At 34.8% G+C, this 17,245-nt stretch overlaps 1 protein-coding gene and 2 non-coding genes across 8 annotated transcripts in view; 1 reads left to right on the top strand and 2 right to left on the bottom strand.

Moving 5' to 3' along the window:
* The window catches only part of LOC126767739 (G protein-activated inward rectifier potassium channel 3), a 93,571-nt gene that overhangs the window by 74,201 nt on the left and 2,125 nt on the right, over positions 1-17,245 (bottom strand). For 3 of the 6 annotated variants that reach the window (XM_050485322.1, XM_050485323.1, XM_050485320.1), the window contains one exon: positions 3,093-3,649. In XM_050485322.1, coding sequence (XP_050341279.1) covers positions 3,093-3,445 — 353 coding nt within the window. In that variant the 5' untranslated portion in view covers positions 3,446-3,649. Of the gene's footprint in view, positions 1-3,092; positions 3,650-4,463; positions 5,476-6,425; positions 6,713-17,245 lie in introns of those variants that run through there. The other 3 variants (XM_050485318.1, XM_050485319.1, XM_050485317.1) reach the window with 3 other exon arrangements.
* Trnaa-agc (transfer RNA alanine (anticodon AGC)) lies at positions 8,876-8,948 on the bottom strand. Its single transcript has one exon. It is a non-coding gene; the product is annotated as a tRNA-Ala (tRNA).
* Trnaa-agc (transfer RNA alanine (anticodon AGC)) lies at positions 10,682-10,754 on the top strand. The gene has a single exon. It is a non-coding gene; the product is annotated as a tRNA-Ala (tRNA).

Here is a 17,245-nt window from a genome sequence, read left to right as displayed (position 1 = left end):
CTTTAATTCAATTATTTATATCGGAATGTCTCGTATTTAGCTCAGATTATATCCAAAAGTTGGCGCGGAAATTCGCCTTCACACGGGAAGTCAAGCCTAGTGCAATTTATTGAAATATACCATCTGTATATAAGTACACTTAAATGTTTTTGAACTACTTGAATTAGTATACCGTTGTGCATTACTAAGAAATAACATTTTGTTATGATGATAATGCGATTGAGGTTAGGGATGGTCATCGTTTGTACACCAGTTTCATATACTCATTTGAATTTTGTAACATGTTAGTCAATTTTATGACTTAATGAAGACCCTTTTTCTTCTTTTTTTAAAAGATTAGCATATTCGGAACTTTTCATAAATTTTTGACCTCGCAACTTTAACAAGTCTTACGTTTATTTATTTTTTCGGAGTTGAATTAATTGCAAAGTTAAAAGCAAAAATTATTTATTATGTATTGTGACTCTTCATTGGAAGCAAAAATTCAACTTCAAAATTTTTCAGAAAATTTTTCGTCCTTCCAACTTCATCAAAAAAACCCATTTTCCGAACAAATGAGCCGTCGTATATTGCTTCCAGTGTCTTTCATTGGAGGACAGAACATTGGAGACAGTTAAACAGTTAAGCCTATTTATCAAAATGCATCATTAGTCGAGAATTGAAACACTCTTTGTTTTTTTTTAACTTATTAAGTAGTGTTTTCATACTGTTCATTTTTTAAAAAGAAAGCGGGTTGAGCTTTTGCGTCGACTAGCGGTGCACTATAAAAGTTGTCTTCGATTCGCCAAGCGTCAGTATTCAGCGATTCGAGCAAACTATACCAGATGTTCAAGCCAACGGACACCATTTGTAATGCAACCCTGCGCTAACATGTCTTCTGGCGCGGGCACAATAGCGTTATGATATTTCTTTTTTGTGGAGAAATTCTTTTTTTCGCTTTAAAAAACCTTGCAGTAATACTTTATTTTTGTTTTCTATAAGCTAATATAATTTATTTGAAGGGGTTACATGGGTTTTCTCGGGTAAAAAACAGCCTTTTCTCAAAAATTTCTTTCTCATATAAAAAATTAAATATTTTATTGGACTTTTTATTGTTACAAACATATACTATTAATAAAGAATTTTCGGAAAATAATATTTTAACCTTTGCCATTGCGACGCCATTTTCCGTGACCCCTCGGAAAAAAGATGCGCCCGCGCTAACAGAATAACTCCCTACAAGATCATCTAAATCATCTACATGTTTTAGTTAAAACCTTAACTTAGAACATGGACGAAGGAAAACAACTGAAAATTGGATTTTTGGCAGACAAATTTACAAAAAAATTATAATTTTAGTGAAAATTTCGTGACATTTTTTTCAAATAGTTCTAACCGAAAAAAATCCTTCGTCCAAGTCTTTAAGAATTGTATCTCAAAGACCTGTGTAAAATTTCATGAAGATCGGTTAGTTGAGTAGTTCTCGAGAAATCTTACCAACCGACTTCAAAAAGAAGAAAAACGTGTTTAAGGACGACGCCTTTAACCTAGCTAGCCTCGAGCGCTCAAGTTCTCAAGACTGTATCTCCGAAACTATTACTCGGATCAACTTGAAAATTTATTTCAATATTCTAGGGGTGTTGAGAATTTAATCAGGTAATAAAAAATCAATTTTTTGAAAGCCGTAAATCCATGTTATCCCATAAGTGTTATGTTTCAAAAATGCATCAAAAAAGAAATTTTTCATATGTCATTTCAACCATTTACTAGTACAACCGATGCAAAATATGTTAAAGAAAACTTTGAGGAATAGAAGATAGTAGCTTTATCACTATAATGAGGTATCCATCTAGTCTCTTGTACAAATCCAACTCTACAAATTTGTTGTTGCTTTTTTGTATAATTCTTTTGGCAAACAAACAGAAAAATGGTGAATCGAAGACAGCTACTATATTATATCGGGAAGAAAGCCTACAGATGTATTAGTGAGTACTCAGCATGACTCCCTGGCTGGCCATAAACTTATATATACTTCCTCAATCCAGATGGCAGTATATACATGATGGTCAAAATCTTGGCTCTTTCAATTCCTCACTAGTAAAAAAAATCTTAAAAAACTCAAGGACTATCTTTTGCTAACTTAAGGACTAATTTTGTATATTCTTATTTAAAATCACATTATGTGTTTACAGCCAAAAATACTTATAAATACATAACAAATATATGCCAAACTTTAGAGCAACACAAAAGAACTATACAGACTCAATAAAGCCTTGTTCGATTCGCCACTTCTTTGCTCACTATGCTTCGGTTGTAAACTGCTCTGCTGGCTATGTGGTTGTCTCGCTAAAATGCTATTACTGTCTGCTCTATATTGCGATTTAATCTTTGAATTATATCAGCTGTTTGTTCGATACGCCATAATCCTAGGTTTTTTAAATGGAACACAACCCATGTGTTTTGTGGTCTACTCTGTTATAAACTCTTGGCTTTATTTCTACGGAGCAGATAATGTTTCTTGTAACCAAGCTAAATACTAAGCAGATAATGACATGTCTGTAACTCATTTTTGTATATGTAAGTATAGTATAAAACCTTGTAATTTATTGATAGCTTAAGTAGAAATAGATGCGATTAAGTAAACATTGGCTTTGTTAAATCAAAAAAAATCAAATTAGTCATAAACGTGTTCCCTGCTTTCTGCTTAACACTCATTTCGCCTTTTCCTATTTGCTAATTCTTCGTATATGTGTTGCTAAGGTGTTACAGCGACGCTTTGCCAATAAAAATTATTCAAAGAAAAATAGCAATTATATTTTTGCATTACAAACAACGTCAGAACTATTACAACTTTGTTAGGGGAATTGGAGTGAAGTAAAAGTGAATGGATATTGGACCGCGGCAATGAATAGGCAACTGGGTTTACTTAGGGAAAATATGCTAAAGGCATATAATTCACGGAGTTTTAAAATTATAAGTATTAAAAAACCACTTAGTGTTCAAAATACAAAAATCATAACAATAACAAATTGAATTAAGAAAGAATTATGTCCCAACGAAGTCTTTTAAGCACCTTACTTAACCTACAAAAAAATCTGATCAAGCTCACTTACCTCGTAATCGGACCAGGCGATTCGCTAACTGCCTTCAGGGAGCGTCTTAATTGTTTATGGAATGAACCGAGCAGTGAACCTTTACGCGTTAACTGGGACTTCGTTTCGGCAACAATGCCATCGGTGCTCGCATTGCCGCCACCACCACCCTCGCCACTACTCAGATTGCTGCAATTGCCCTTCAGGCGTTCGAGTGGCAGTGGATTGCTCTCGTCGGTTGGGCATTTTGCAAAATCCTCCTCGGATATGCGTGTGGATTTCACAATCACAGCATTTTTGCCTGTGCTATCCTTGTCGTCGAGTAATTTCGTCCAGGCATGTTCGCCAATATTATCCGCAGAGTCACCAATCATTTTTTGTGTTGTTGGATTTTTGAGTTTATTTTGATAACACTTCTTGAAATATTTTTGAAACTAGCTTTACTTACACTTATAAATACTTGAGCTTATGTATATTGCGCACTTTTTTGCTTAACATTTATAATTAACTCTTTGGCTTTTAGACATAGTTGGACTATGCTGCTTGAGATATGGCTTGTCGACATTGGTTTTGGAGAACTGTAATGAGAGTTAAAAAGGAAGATATTTGAGTTCCGTATAAAACATAAGAGAAAAAAAATTTACATATCTGGGAATCTAGAAATAACAGTTATATTGGAAAGTTAACGTTAGAGGGACCATGTTACTCGGTAACACCCAGAACTTCTATAAGTTTTATGCAAGAATTATCAGCGCGATGAGCTGAGTTGATTTAGCCATGTCGGCCTGTCTGTCTTTCTCTCAGTTTTTGAGATATCGATATGAAATTTTACACACATTCTTTTCTTCTGAAGAAGCTGCTTATTTAACGAAATCGCCGATATTGGACCACTATAGCATATAGCTGCCATACAAACTAATCGATCGGAATAAAGTGCTTGTATGGAAAACTTTTTCAATTGAAGAGATAGCTTAAAGAAATTTGGCAAGGAATATTTCTTGAAGCAATAATGCAATAACCGAAGAAATTGTTCAGATCGGGTCACTATAGCGTATAGCTGCCATACAAACTGGACGATCAGAGATCTTGTAAGGATTCTTTTTAATTTTTAACCATTAAACCACAATATATTAACAGTTCAGCCAAATTTGGGTGCAAAACAGGGTTGTATTTCCATAAACACTAAAAAACGTGTTAAGGCGAGTTAAAGTTTTTTCTGTTGGAAAGTGGCGTTTAATATTAAAACAACAAATTGAGCAATTAGCTCGAGTTTAAGCCGAAATTTCACGAGTTTTGCTATATTTGTATAATTAAGCTAACTATTTGGGGTACATATACATATACATATGTATATCTATAGGTATTTTCAGTTTTTTATATTATTTTACTCACATTTTTCTCACAAACTATTATCGAATTTTAATTTGTACATTTTTGATGGCCTCCATTTCATGTTTATATATACTCATATATACATACATATGTATATATATCAGTCAATATTATTTATTTTCGTTGTCATTATTCGTGACATTAAAAATTATAGCAATATTTTTGTTGTCTTTGTGATTGTTGAACGGCAGACAAGTTGTTTGTTTTTCATGGGTAAACACTGCAATAAATTGCACCTTTCGCCCGCGCTTCGCTTTCATAAGAACTTGACTTTACTTTTGCTGATTTTCAATGCTAAACAAGCTGGTAACATTAATATTCTATAATTACTTTTCGTAATCAATTAGCAGTAACTTAACGTCTCTATTTATCTAATTTCTATTTGTCTATCCGTCTGTATATATGAGAGCTAGTCCCTCAATTTATGCGATATCGCACTGAAATTTTGCACATGTCCTTTTTTCGTCAATAAATTGCTTATTTGTCGGATTCGCCGCTCTCGCATCACTATAGCATATAGCTGCCATATAAACTGCACGAACGGAATCAAATGCTTGTATGGAAAACTTTTTTATTTGAACAGATATCTACACGAGATTTGGCACGGATTATTATTTTAAGCAATAATGTAATCTTCGAAAATTTTTTTCATATCGGATAACTATAGCATATAGCTACCATACAAACTGCTCAATTAAACTCTGGTGCTTGTATGGAAAACTTTTTTATTTGACCAAATATCTTCACGAAATTTAGCACGAATTATTATTTAAAAGAATAATATAATCTACGAAGAAATTGTTCATAACGGCTCACTATAGCATATAGCTGTCATACAAACTGCTCAATCAAACTTGAGTCCATGTATGGAAAACTTTTTTGTTTGACAAAATAACTTCACGAAATTTGGCACAGATTATTGTCCAAGACAGCACTATAATCTTCGAAAAAATTGTTCAGTTCGGACAAGTATAGCATATAACTGCCATACAAACTGATCAATCTAAATCAAGCTACAGATATTTGTAAAGCCTTTTATGCCATTAAACATGCGCCTATGTGGAATATTATGGTCAGAGTAAAGTTTATTTTTTATATCTTATATATTTTTCTTTTATTTTTGCCAAGTAATAAGAGTAAAATATTTTTTCTTTTCAACAGTTTCAGTTTTTTGTTCACATTATTATCATTTTTGTCTAATACAAACAAGTGTTACATCCAAAGTTTTCCTTTTACTATTTTTTTTTTTTTTTTTTTTTTTTGAATATTTACTACTTTTAGTTTCTAAAAGTAACACTGCACTCAGATATTCATAGCATTTCACATCTTTAGAATTTTTAAATTGCTTGCATTCACTTTATAATATGCAATATTTACTGCCGCCGGTTCCGTTCGATTTTACTGCGCATGCAAATTCAAAAAAAAATTTTGTTTGCTTTTCTAGCATTTTCAGCGCTGCACACTTTTGATTTTATGCCAAATTTAGTATACGCGCTGATATGACAACCGCTATAAAATGAAAAAATAACGAAATTTCCAAAAATTACACGGTACGTACGCCTACATTTGATTTTGATATGTACTATATAAGTATGCTCTCAAGAAAAATTTCCAATGCATATTTTGTAACTTAAACTTTTTTCAATTTAAAATTGCTACAAGTCTTCAATTAAATAGTATAAGCCTTTAATTAAATAGTGCAATTTTTTTTTTTTAATTTTTAGCAAAATAACTTCAAAAAAATATATAAAATTTGCTCACAACTGTATTTTTGTTGCACTCTGCATAACTGTTATTTTTTTCCAATTTTACAGCAAATTTTTATTTATATTTATTTTAGTTTTTATTTACACCAAAATTTTTATTAATATTTATTTTAGTTTTCTATTGAAAATTTTATTTAATTTTTCTATAATTTATTTTAATTATTAAATAAAATATTTTTATTGTTTTATGAATCACCTGCGCCACGGCACTAATGACTTATTTACATTGCAAAAAATCTGGCAATTCAGGTTTCTAAACATCAAAATGTCACCACATTCAAATGACTAACGGCCGTTCCGTTGGTCTGCCGCGTTACAACCGTTTCGAATCGCAAGCTACTACTTTACGTTATTCTTGGTTAGACCATAGCACCGCGTAATGCTGCCCGATGTGACCGTAACGAACAACAATCACTTCTAAACTTGACATTCGAGCGCGTCGCGCTTATTTTATTTTCCAAACATTCGGTCATTTAGTCAATCAGCCGCGCAAACGCTCAACAGCGCCAACCATGCGGCTAGCTGAAGTACTAGTAGCCAGCGGCAGCAGCACCAGCCAGTAGTAGTGGCAATTACTGTGGTGGCTACGAGTACCTACGACGGCAACAACTGCAAAAACCTGTACACACAATGGTTGTTGCTCTGCTCGCGGTTGTTGCTAATGGTGAGGGTGGCAGTGACGGCGTCAACACCGTAGCAACGTAGCTTACATACATGTACATGTATGTATGTATGCATAGAGGAAATAGATGAATGAATAATGAGCAGAAGTAAAAATAAACCGTTGCGATTCTGCAAATGTGTAGGTGTGTGTGTAGAGCAAAAAGTAAGTGTGCACGTTTTGTTTATATTCACATACATATGTATGTAGGACTTGTATATGTGGAGCGCGATCATGCCGGCAAATGAATGTAAACATTCTAAGCGCCCTCAATACATCGGCAATTTCACGCCACTTTAAGCCAGCTGATCTGTTTTTATTGTTGTTTTTAATATTGTTATGATTCTTTTTTACCTACAATATATGACTTACTCACACAACAAAAAACCAAGCCATATTATTCTTGACAATGCTCGAAAGCGCTCAATAAATTTCACTTTGTCACTTCACTCGTTTGACACAAAACACCCCTAATAACTGTAAACGTTTACTCGCAGCAGCCTCACTCAAAGAAAAGTATGGATAATACTCAATTATCATTGACTTGAGTTGTTTCTCTTCGCGCTGGTGTTCAACTGCCGTTGGTGCTAATGCTCAGAATTCTTGGTTGAGTTAAATATTGCTTTAAGGGCTATTGGAGTGGACGCTCTCATGTATGTATAATCTACCAAACACAATTTAATTACTTCTCATTAGTCTGTCGATGCATTGTTGGGAGATTGAGAGTAAATAAGTGTCAGAATATTTTGGAAGCTGTAGTTTTTTAACCAGTGTCTTGGTATGATTCTCTTTATAATTTTAACATGCGCTTCTCAAATACTTACCTGTCAACTGCAGTTTTTATCTAACAACAGGTTTTTCAATAGAGACACCACAAAAGTAGGCCGATAGGAACAGCAAACGATGCCATGTTTTTTCCCGCTCTTTTGAGATTTCTCTTCAGCAAGGTTTGCCGTTTCATCATGGAAAAATATACGATCCGATCCAAGTCAGTAGTCTCAACTTTAAGAGCGCTACGTTCAATTTATGGTCGTCATAATCGTCCTATTAGATCAACAATTGAGCATCTAGTGGAAAAATTTTAATCCACAGGCACAGTACAAAAAGTTCCCGTGCCAGTGAGACAAAGAAGTGCCCTTAGTGCCGAAAATATTGCTGCCGCTAGCGCATCAATTGAGGAAGACCCAAATCAGTCTCTCACACGTCGTTCTCAAGCGTTGGGTATCTTTGTAACATTGTGGCGAATTTGTGAAGAAATCTTAGCCTACATCCTTACAAGATCAAATCGACACAAGAACTGAAGCCACTTGACCACCAGAATCGTCGTATGTTCGTGAATTGAAAATGATCCGGATTTTCATCGAAAAATCATCTTCAGCGATGAGGCTCATTTAATGCTGAATGGCTTCGTCAATAAGCAAAGTATGTGTTATTGGTCAGGTAGCAATCCACACGTACTCCATGAGTCACCATTGCATCCCGAAAAAATTACGGTTTGGTGCGGTTTATGAGCCGACGGCGTCATTGGGCCGTACATCTTCCGTGGTGATCAAGACCGGCAAGTTACTGTGAATGGGAATCGCTACCGCTCAATGATAATCGAATTTTTTTTTGGCCCGTATTGGATGATATGGACTTGGACAAAATGTGGATTCAACAGCATGGCACCGCAGGCCACGCAGCGAATATCACAATTGATGTATTGAAAACCAAGTTTGCTGAAGGTATTATCTTACGAAATGGCTCAGTCAATTGGCCACCTCGGTCGTGCGATTTGTCGCCGTTAGACTATTTCCTGTGGGTCTATGTCAAGTCTATGGTCTATGCCAACAAGTCAGCTATGATTGATAAACTTCGTACAAGGTGAAATTGCAGCAGTATCCGGCCGATTAATGCTTGATATAAAATTTTTTATTTAAAAACTTTTGAAAACCCCGTAATATATAATTTTAAATAAAGTTTCATTCTTTCAAAAAGGAATCCATTGGAGATGCGGGGCATCGATCCCCGTACCTCTCACATGCTAAGCGAGCGCTCTACCATCTGAGCTACATCCCCGTTACATAATATTTCACTCAAAACTGTATCACTTATGCGAGTATACAAACAGTTTTCGAATTCAAAACCTTAATAACGGCCATATAACGGCAATTGAAAAGCAATGCAACAAGTAATTCAAAGCGCTGACACGCATATCAATCAACTCCATTCATGTAAACAAAGTCGCTCAACGAGAGCTTAAAAATTGCGGTATAAATAGTGTCTAATAAAGTAGGTGTGGACAAATAACAGCATTTTTTAGACAAAAAGTAACAGTACATTGTTTTCAACATTGCTTAAGAGTTTCAATACATGTTAAATTCAATCTATGTACAGATGTTGTACTGGTAAGCTTTGATAATATTGCCATCTACTCTAAAGCTTACATACCATTTTATTTTGACTACTGTCTGCACAGTCGTTTAATCATTTCGAACTATAGTTCATGTATACATTCGGACTTGGCTTGCATGTTGACTAGAAGTACTGTGGAACCGGCTAACGAATAGACAGCAGTTAAAAAAGCAACCTTTCTAATTAACAGGAGTACCGGCATGAAATGAGAAGTACTAATTTTGAATGGAAAAGCAATAAAAAAAATGTATTCAAAGTATTGACGATTGCTTTTTACACATTTTGACCATCTTTCTGGCAATTTGTGGATACCATGCCAATAGAAATGTTCGCCGTTTGAAGCAAATCAATCAGAAAACCCAATTTTCGATTTCTGCGTAGGAATCAAAGTGCTGCTCAGTCAAAGCGTGTCCCATCGATCAAAACAAATAGTAATCGGAAGGAACCAAGTCTGGTGAATAAATTGGGTGGGTTAGCAACGCCCCGGCAAGTACTTTGATTGTACCCTGAACCGATTTTGATTTGTATGTAGTTGCATTGTCGTGTAAATTGATCATTTGTTGTCTGTAGCGATTAGTATTAACAGTTTCACCAAGTTCTAGAAGCTCATGATATACCACACCCTTCTGATGTCACCCAACACAGAGCATTGTCTTCCTACCTAAACCGATCTGTTTTTGCAGTCGATGTGGGTGGTTGCCCCGAAGTTATCCATGATTTTCTCCGTTTAAGTTTCTAAAAATAAATCCATTTTTCATCGCCAGTGACAATTCGATGCAAAACTGATTTTCTTTCGTGTCTTTGAAGCAAAATTTCACAAGTGTTTTTTCAGTTTTCCATTTGTCTTTCATTCAGTTTAGGTGTCACCCATTTTCCAAACTTTTGGTCCTATCCACAGCTTTCAAATGGGCTGAAACTGTGCAACATTTAACATGGTTGCCATTTGCTTTTGACTCAAAGTGTCATCTTCATCCAATATTGCTTGCAGTTCGGCGTCTTCAAACTTTTTTGGTGGTCTTCCACGTTCTTCTTTTCTCATATCAAAATCATTATATCTAAATCGTTGAAACCACCTTTCGATGTTGCCTCTGTTAAAGCATGATAACCATGTGCTTCGACAACCATTCGATGCGACTCTGCAGTACTTTTCTTCAAATGGAAACCAAAAAATTAATACTTTCCGCAAAGCATCACTTTTTGGTAGAAAATTTCTCACTGTAAGTTGTTGGTTACCGTACTATCGGGCACTACTGTGAATAATATATCTTACCACTTTTGCGTAGCAACTGCTTTTTGCATTACATAACATTTGTCCGTTAACCGTTAAATAGCCGTTATGTTGCTTTTGAATCAATTAATGTGCATACAAATGAGTAGTTCAATATGCTTATAATAACGGGGATGTAGCTCAGATGGTAGAGCGCTCGCTTAGCATGTGAGAGGTACGGGGATCGATGCCCCGCATCTCCAGAATACATTTTTATTATTAGTAGTAGTTGCGTTTCGAGACCCGAAATATTAAGTAAACATTTGAGATTTAAACTCATTGATTACATAAATTAGTTTACATTTTCTCACAAAAAAATATTACATTTTCAAGTCGCTTACTTATAAACGAGTATGAAACGAATGCACAACTCTGCAATAATTATTTAAAACTATTGAAACGAAAGACTTAAGCTCCAAACTTGTAATCATGCTACATTTTAATGGGTTTTCAATAGTAAGAGACTATAAGCATACTCTTGTAAAACCACTAAAAGTGTAACCGATGCCCAGAGTATACTAAAATTATGAAGGGAACACTTCTCCAGCTTGCTGAATGGCAGTGAAGGCATACCATTAGGAGATGACGCACTCGATTCCCCAATCGAAGACGATGGAGCAGAAGTTCCATTGCAACAAAGCGGCTGGGCCGATGAATTACCGGCAGAGCTATTCAAATACGGCGGCGAAGAAGAACTGACAACTTCTTTGTAGAATAGGGCCGGACGAAAGAATGCCCGATGATTGCGCCATCTATCGTGGGATAAGCCTCCTCAACATCGCATATAAGGTTCTATCGAGCGTATTGTGTGAAGGATTAAAGTCCACCGTCAACAAATTGATTATCTTATCAGTGTGGCTTTAGACCTGGCGAATTAACAACTGACCAGATATTCACCAAAAATCTTGGAAAAGACCCGTGAAAAGAGAATCGACACACACCATATCTTCGTTGATTTCAAAGCTGCTTTTGACAGCACGAAAAGGAGCTGCCTTTATGCCGCGATGTCTGAATTTGGAAAACCTAATACAGCTGTGCAAACTGACGTTGGGCAATACCAAAAGCTCCGTTAAGATCGAGAAGACGAGGTTTCTTCAATCTACTGCTAGAGAAAATAATTCGAGATAATCCTTCGAATAAGGAAGCGAAGCAAATGGGTCTCGCCGCTAGGCTCACACGTCACTGTTGACAGTCATAACTTCGAAGTCGTAGATAATTTCGTCTATCTTGGAACCATCATTAACACCAACAACAATATCAGCCTCGAAATCCAACGCAGAATAACTCTTGCCAACAGGTGCTACTTCGGACTGAGTAGGCAATTGAGAAGTAAAGTCCTCTCTCGACGAACAAAGACCAAACTCTATGAATCACTCTTTATTCCCGTCCTGCTATATGGTGCAGAGGCATGGACGATGACAACATCTGATGAGTCGAAGTTACGAGTTTTCGAGAGAAAGGTTCTGCGAAAGATTTATTGTCCTTTGCGCGTTGGCCACGGCGAATATCACATTCGACATTCGATGGAACGACGAGCTAATTTTGTAAGTGTCGAACAAGCAACTAGTATTTATGCATGAAATATACTGACATAATCAAGGAGAGGGATACTTTAACGCAAAATAATGAGTACGAAGCGGTACAAAGCACAGCGGGCCCAAAATTCCAGGGTTTTCACCCTGATCGAATATCTTGGTAAAAATTAAGCTAAGATCGAATGATATTTTTGTTATGTTAGTAAGCGCGACACAAAAATATGTATAACCTTGTGACGTTGTCCACTCTGGCAAATATAAAAATATGCAATGAATTTGAAAAAAAATTAATAAAAAGTTCGTTTTGCCGACATTCAACGCCAACAAATCTCGGCTATATATAGTGTAAAATTAGTATAGAATTTGAAAACAATTATGTGCGTGAATAAAGTTGAAATGTTTGTGAATTTTTCTAAAATATAAGTGTGTAATCTAAAGACAATGTATATACGCATAAGCAGTTACGTAACAGTACGTTTTATTAAAAATATTCAGAGTTTCAGTATCTACAAGTAACAGTACCTACAAATGTAAAAAAACCATGTAACAGGCTTCAAGCCATAAATCCGCATATTTCTCAAAACGAGTATTGCGTTTGCAGTTTTTTCATGATTATTCAGATATTATTTGTACTTCGCACTGGCCATTAAATTATCGCATTTCTATTGTATTGAGTTTCGCTTTAACAAGTTTTATGTAACTCAATTTTCCCTTGCAAATGCTTATTAGCTTGAGCAGCGCTTAGTCGGCATTGAAATAGGAAATCGGCAAGCAAATAAAACAACGAGTACAACTAAAACTATTTGATAGAATTACTAGAAGAAAACTAGTTTTTTAATGCATCAATAATATCAAAAATTTACTTAAAATTTTTAAAGTAAGTAATAGATGTACAAAAACAATGTTTATAAAAAAGCAGCATGTAATTTTGTGGTTGTCGTTCGCCTTAATTTTTGAACATATTAAGCGAAGTCACATACAAAACATTAAAAGCAAAGACAGAAACCAAATATTTTCCAGAGAGACCATTTATTTATACTTATTACTTCTCAATATCGAGTTAGCAGCAGCAATTCAACTTAACCAAGACTCCTTCTCTCAGTAAAGAACCTTTTTTTATACTCTTGCAACCTGTTGCTACAGAGTATAATAGTTTTGTTCACCTAACGGTTGTACGTATCACCGAAAACTAAGCGAGACTAAGTTAAGATATAGAACTGTAATTTCGCACTGCGTAAAATTTGGGCGTGGCACCGCGCACTTTTAGATGAAATCACATATCTCGGGACCCGATCGACCGATTTCGACTAAATTTAGTGTGTGACATTTTTATACGCAACAATGTTGCTAAGGACATTATTTTTGTTCTCGATTGTTTGTAAGTAAAACCAAAGAGTCAGATATAGGGTGTAAAATTGACCAGGGCGAAAAGTAGAGTCGAAATCCGGAGTCCGTCTTCCGTCTGTCCGTCCGTCCATAAGCTGTAACTTGAGTAAAAATTGATTTTGAAACTTTCCAGTATTCCTTGCAATAAGAAGTTAATTCGAATATAAAATCGGCCAACTGCCACACAAAATTGGAAACCGAAAATTCTTAAAGTGTCATGCCTAAGCCATAAATAAAGATATTAAACAAATTTTCGAGACAAAGAATCGCATTAGGGAGGTATTTGGACGCAATTGTTTTGGAAAAGTGGGCGTGGCCCCGCCCCTACTAGGTTTTTTGTACATATCTCGGAAATATACAGTTCTAAAATGGAAGAAATCGGATAATAAAAATCCTCTCCCATCCCATAGTAAGGTCTGTGAAAATCACTAAAATGGGTTGAATCGATCAAAAAACGTCAGAAACACTAAATTTTACGGAAGAAATGGCAGAAGGAAGCTGCACCCAGGCTTTTTTAAAAATTGAAAATGGGCGTGGCGCCGCCCATTTATGGACCAAAAACCATATCTCAGGAACTACTAGACCGATTTCAATGAAATTCGGTATATAATATTTTCTTAACACCCTGATGACATGTACAAAATATGGGTGAAATCGGTTCACAACCACGCCGTCTTCCAATATAACGCTATTTTGAATTCCATCTGATGCCTTCTCTGTAAAATATACACATTAGGAACCAATGATGATAGCGGAATAAAACTTTACACAAATACGGTATTTGAAAAATATGTAAATGACGGATAATGAAATCTCGATTATCACTTTATCATGCTTATGCCGAATATAAAATGTTCGGTGACACCCGAACTTATGCTATATACTTATATGCATATGTCACGGTGCGAAAATTGGCAAAATCGGGCTACAACCACGCCTTCATGCCATATAACACTGTTTTAAATTCCTTTGATTTTTTCACTTTCCAGTGCGCAAATCAAGCAGTTATTAATATAAAAGACTACAAATTTGAAAATAATTCTTTTAAATATGACCTTATGACCACAAATTTTCGAGATCCAAATTGTAACCTGTTAAAGTCTTAGGTACCGAATATGTTTGTATCTATTTTTGACTTTTGATATCGGTAGATGTAAATATATTTATATTCAGACAAAATCCTCTCCTGACATTAGTAACTCTGTGTATCGAAAATGGGTTGAATCGGATCAATACTTCTCTGAAAGCCCATATACCTAATATAAAGTTTTCGAGCTTCCGGCTGACTTTATACCGCATATATCGGGCAATATTTTAGATATCTCAATGGAAATTACAAAGCGTGTTTTACACATAACAATGTATATTATTGCCTAAAATAAATAAAATTGAGCGAAAACTTGGCCTAGCCCCCATATAACTAATATCAGGTTTTTGAATACATCCCTTTGACTTTTCCATTTGATTGGTGTTGTATGTATGGTATTTTAATCAAATCCAAAAAAATTTTTTTTTGACTACCCTTAGTCCCATATATATACATATATAATGATTTTCGTTTTTTAACAAACCTTATGCCGAATATGTCGGTCAGTGTATGATGCTATATACTTATATGCATACATATATAAAATTGCTTAAATTCCAAACTTCTGATTCATGTTTTACACCATAAAATATTCCCTTAGCTTTGATTCCTGCAAATTTGAAGAGCATAAAATGTCCAGTTCCACCCGAACTTTGCCCCTCCTTATTTGTTATTACAAATTAGATTATAAATTATGCAAGCATCAACGCTTAAGTTTAATAATTGTAATAAATTGTAACTGTGTTAATTTCATATATTCAACAATTTGTACTTAATTGATTTATATCCATTTATAAAAGGCAATTTCATGAACGTATTAATCGTTTTCAAATTAGCCATGGAAAATTTTGCTCATTGACGTCAAAGCGGCGTATTATTTAATATTTTTTCTGAATATCAGCGATTTTCATAAACTCTTTATTTATCACGAAAATTTCATTTTCACGGTATATATTTCCAATGAGCAATTGTAAACAAATGCATGTAAAGGGTGTGTGTGTGTGCCGTGAGCGATCCTGACTAGTGTTACTATAATGAAGCATTATTATTCAGCTAGCAAGCAAAGTAATGAAATTGTGTCAGTCATTTAGCATTATAATTTCTCTTTTCATATATTTTTTTCGCAGTTTCATTTATTTTTACTTCAATGCATTGCAAATATATCCCTTCAGTACAAGATCAACCGCTTTGTGTGACATTCTTCAAAAGCATCACACCGAAAAGTAGGAAATAAATTAAATTTAATACTTATGACATCAAAAGCTGCTGCGTATTTATTAGGTTTACTTGCATAGCGCAGTCACGTTGTTGAGCAGCCAACGCGTTTGTTATCACGCGGCTTTTGTTGGCAAACTTATGCATGCACCAGTGAATAGAGTAGTTAGTTCCCTTGCTGCGCGGCACAGTGTAGCAAGTAAGTGTATAAACCTTTTTAAAATGGAATACGGTATAGTGGAGCATTTCAATATTATGCACTGTCTTTCCTCAGTGCTAGCAATCACATTATGTCATACCATATAGTGTTGGAAAAGTGAGATTTTAAGATTCATTTAACTAAAAGGAAATTAAAGTTAAGTAAAGGAAAGTTTGAAAAAAAGTTACAGCTGTTCAAAAATGATTGAAAGTAATGTAGAAATTCGCTATATATTGAAATTTTTGTATAAAAAGGGGAAGAATGCCACGCAAGCCACAAATGAAATTTGTGAAGTTTACGGAGACGATGCTGTCTCAGTTCGTATAGCACAACAATGGTTCGCTCGCTTCCGTTCTGGAAATTCCGAATTTTCGATTTACACTGATGAAAGTTTTACACTGCTGGAATAATGTCTCTAGTGGAAAAATGGCAAAGGTAGTCGACCAAAATGGTATATATTTATTTATTTATATATTAGCATAAATATAAAAAAATTAGTTAAAATCTTATTAGAAATACGAAAAAACTTTTTCGACTACGCAAAATATAGTTACTGCGGCAGCTTGAGATTCTTGGGACTAACATGATTAATTTACCTGATTAGGATTAAAATTTTCATTTTCCGAGTTTTAAGATTAATGACTTATTTTTAATTTGTCCACGTGTTATTAGGAATCCTATTAGTAGCAATATAATAAATGATAAAATAAATTTATATTCCCAACCCCGGCCACGCCCTTCAAAGTAACTTCTGGTCTAGTGAGTAGTTTTCTAGCTCACCTAGCGTCACTGTGCTAAGCTTCATGTTTTATATTTATTTTGGACACAATTAATTTATAAATAATCTCAGGTACCACGCCGCGTATGATCAACAAAATGATTTGTTTTAAAAACCATTTTATTGCATTCGATATCTGTCTTATACCCCAAAATAGCAGCGAATAAACTTGTTTTTTAATTATAGTAATAAATTCGAAACGCATTTAAAAGGCCATTAAAATGCCCAATTGGTGGTTGCTATGAGAGAATATGTAAATATTTAGCATTTCAGCCAAAACAATAAAAAGTCAAAGTCTGCTCTGCAGCATTTAGCTGATTTGTGGGAATTTTTCAAAGCTTTCCTTAATATATTTTAATACTTAATATAATAATAACAAATTTCAGAAAATTATGAATCATCAATATTATGTTTATCGGACCGCTTAACCAGATTTGGAGCGTGTTAATAAAACTTGCTTCCATTAAGCACTAACAGCTGACATATTTAGTATG

Source organism: Bactrocera neohumeralis, chromosome 2, assembly GCF_024586455.1.
Source record: "Bactrocera neohumeralis isolate Rockhampton chromosome 2, APGP_CSIRO_Bneo_wtdbg2-racon-allhic-juicebox.fasta_v2, whole genome shotgun sequence".
Lineage (NCBI taxonomy): Eukaryota > Metazoa > Arthropoda > Insecta > Diptera > Tephritidae > Bactrocera > Bactrocera neohumeralis.
The sequence above is the reverse complement of the archived record's forward strand: the minus strand, read 5'-3'. Positions and strand labels throughout refer to the sequence as shown.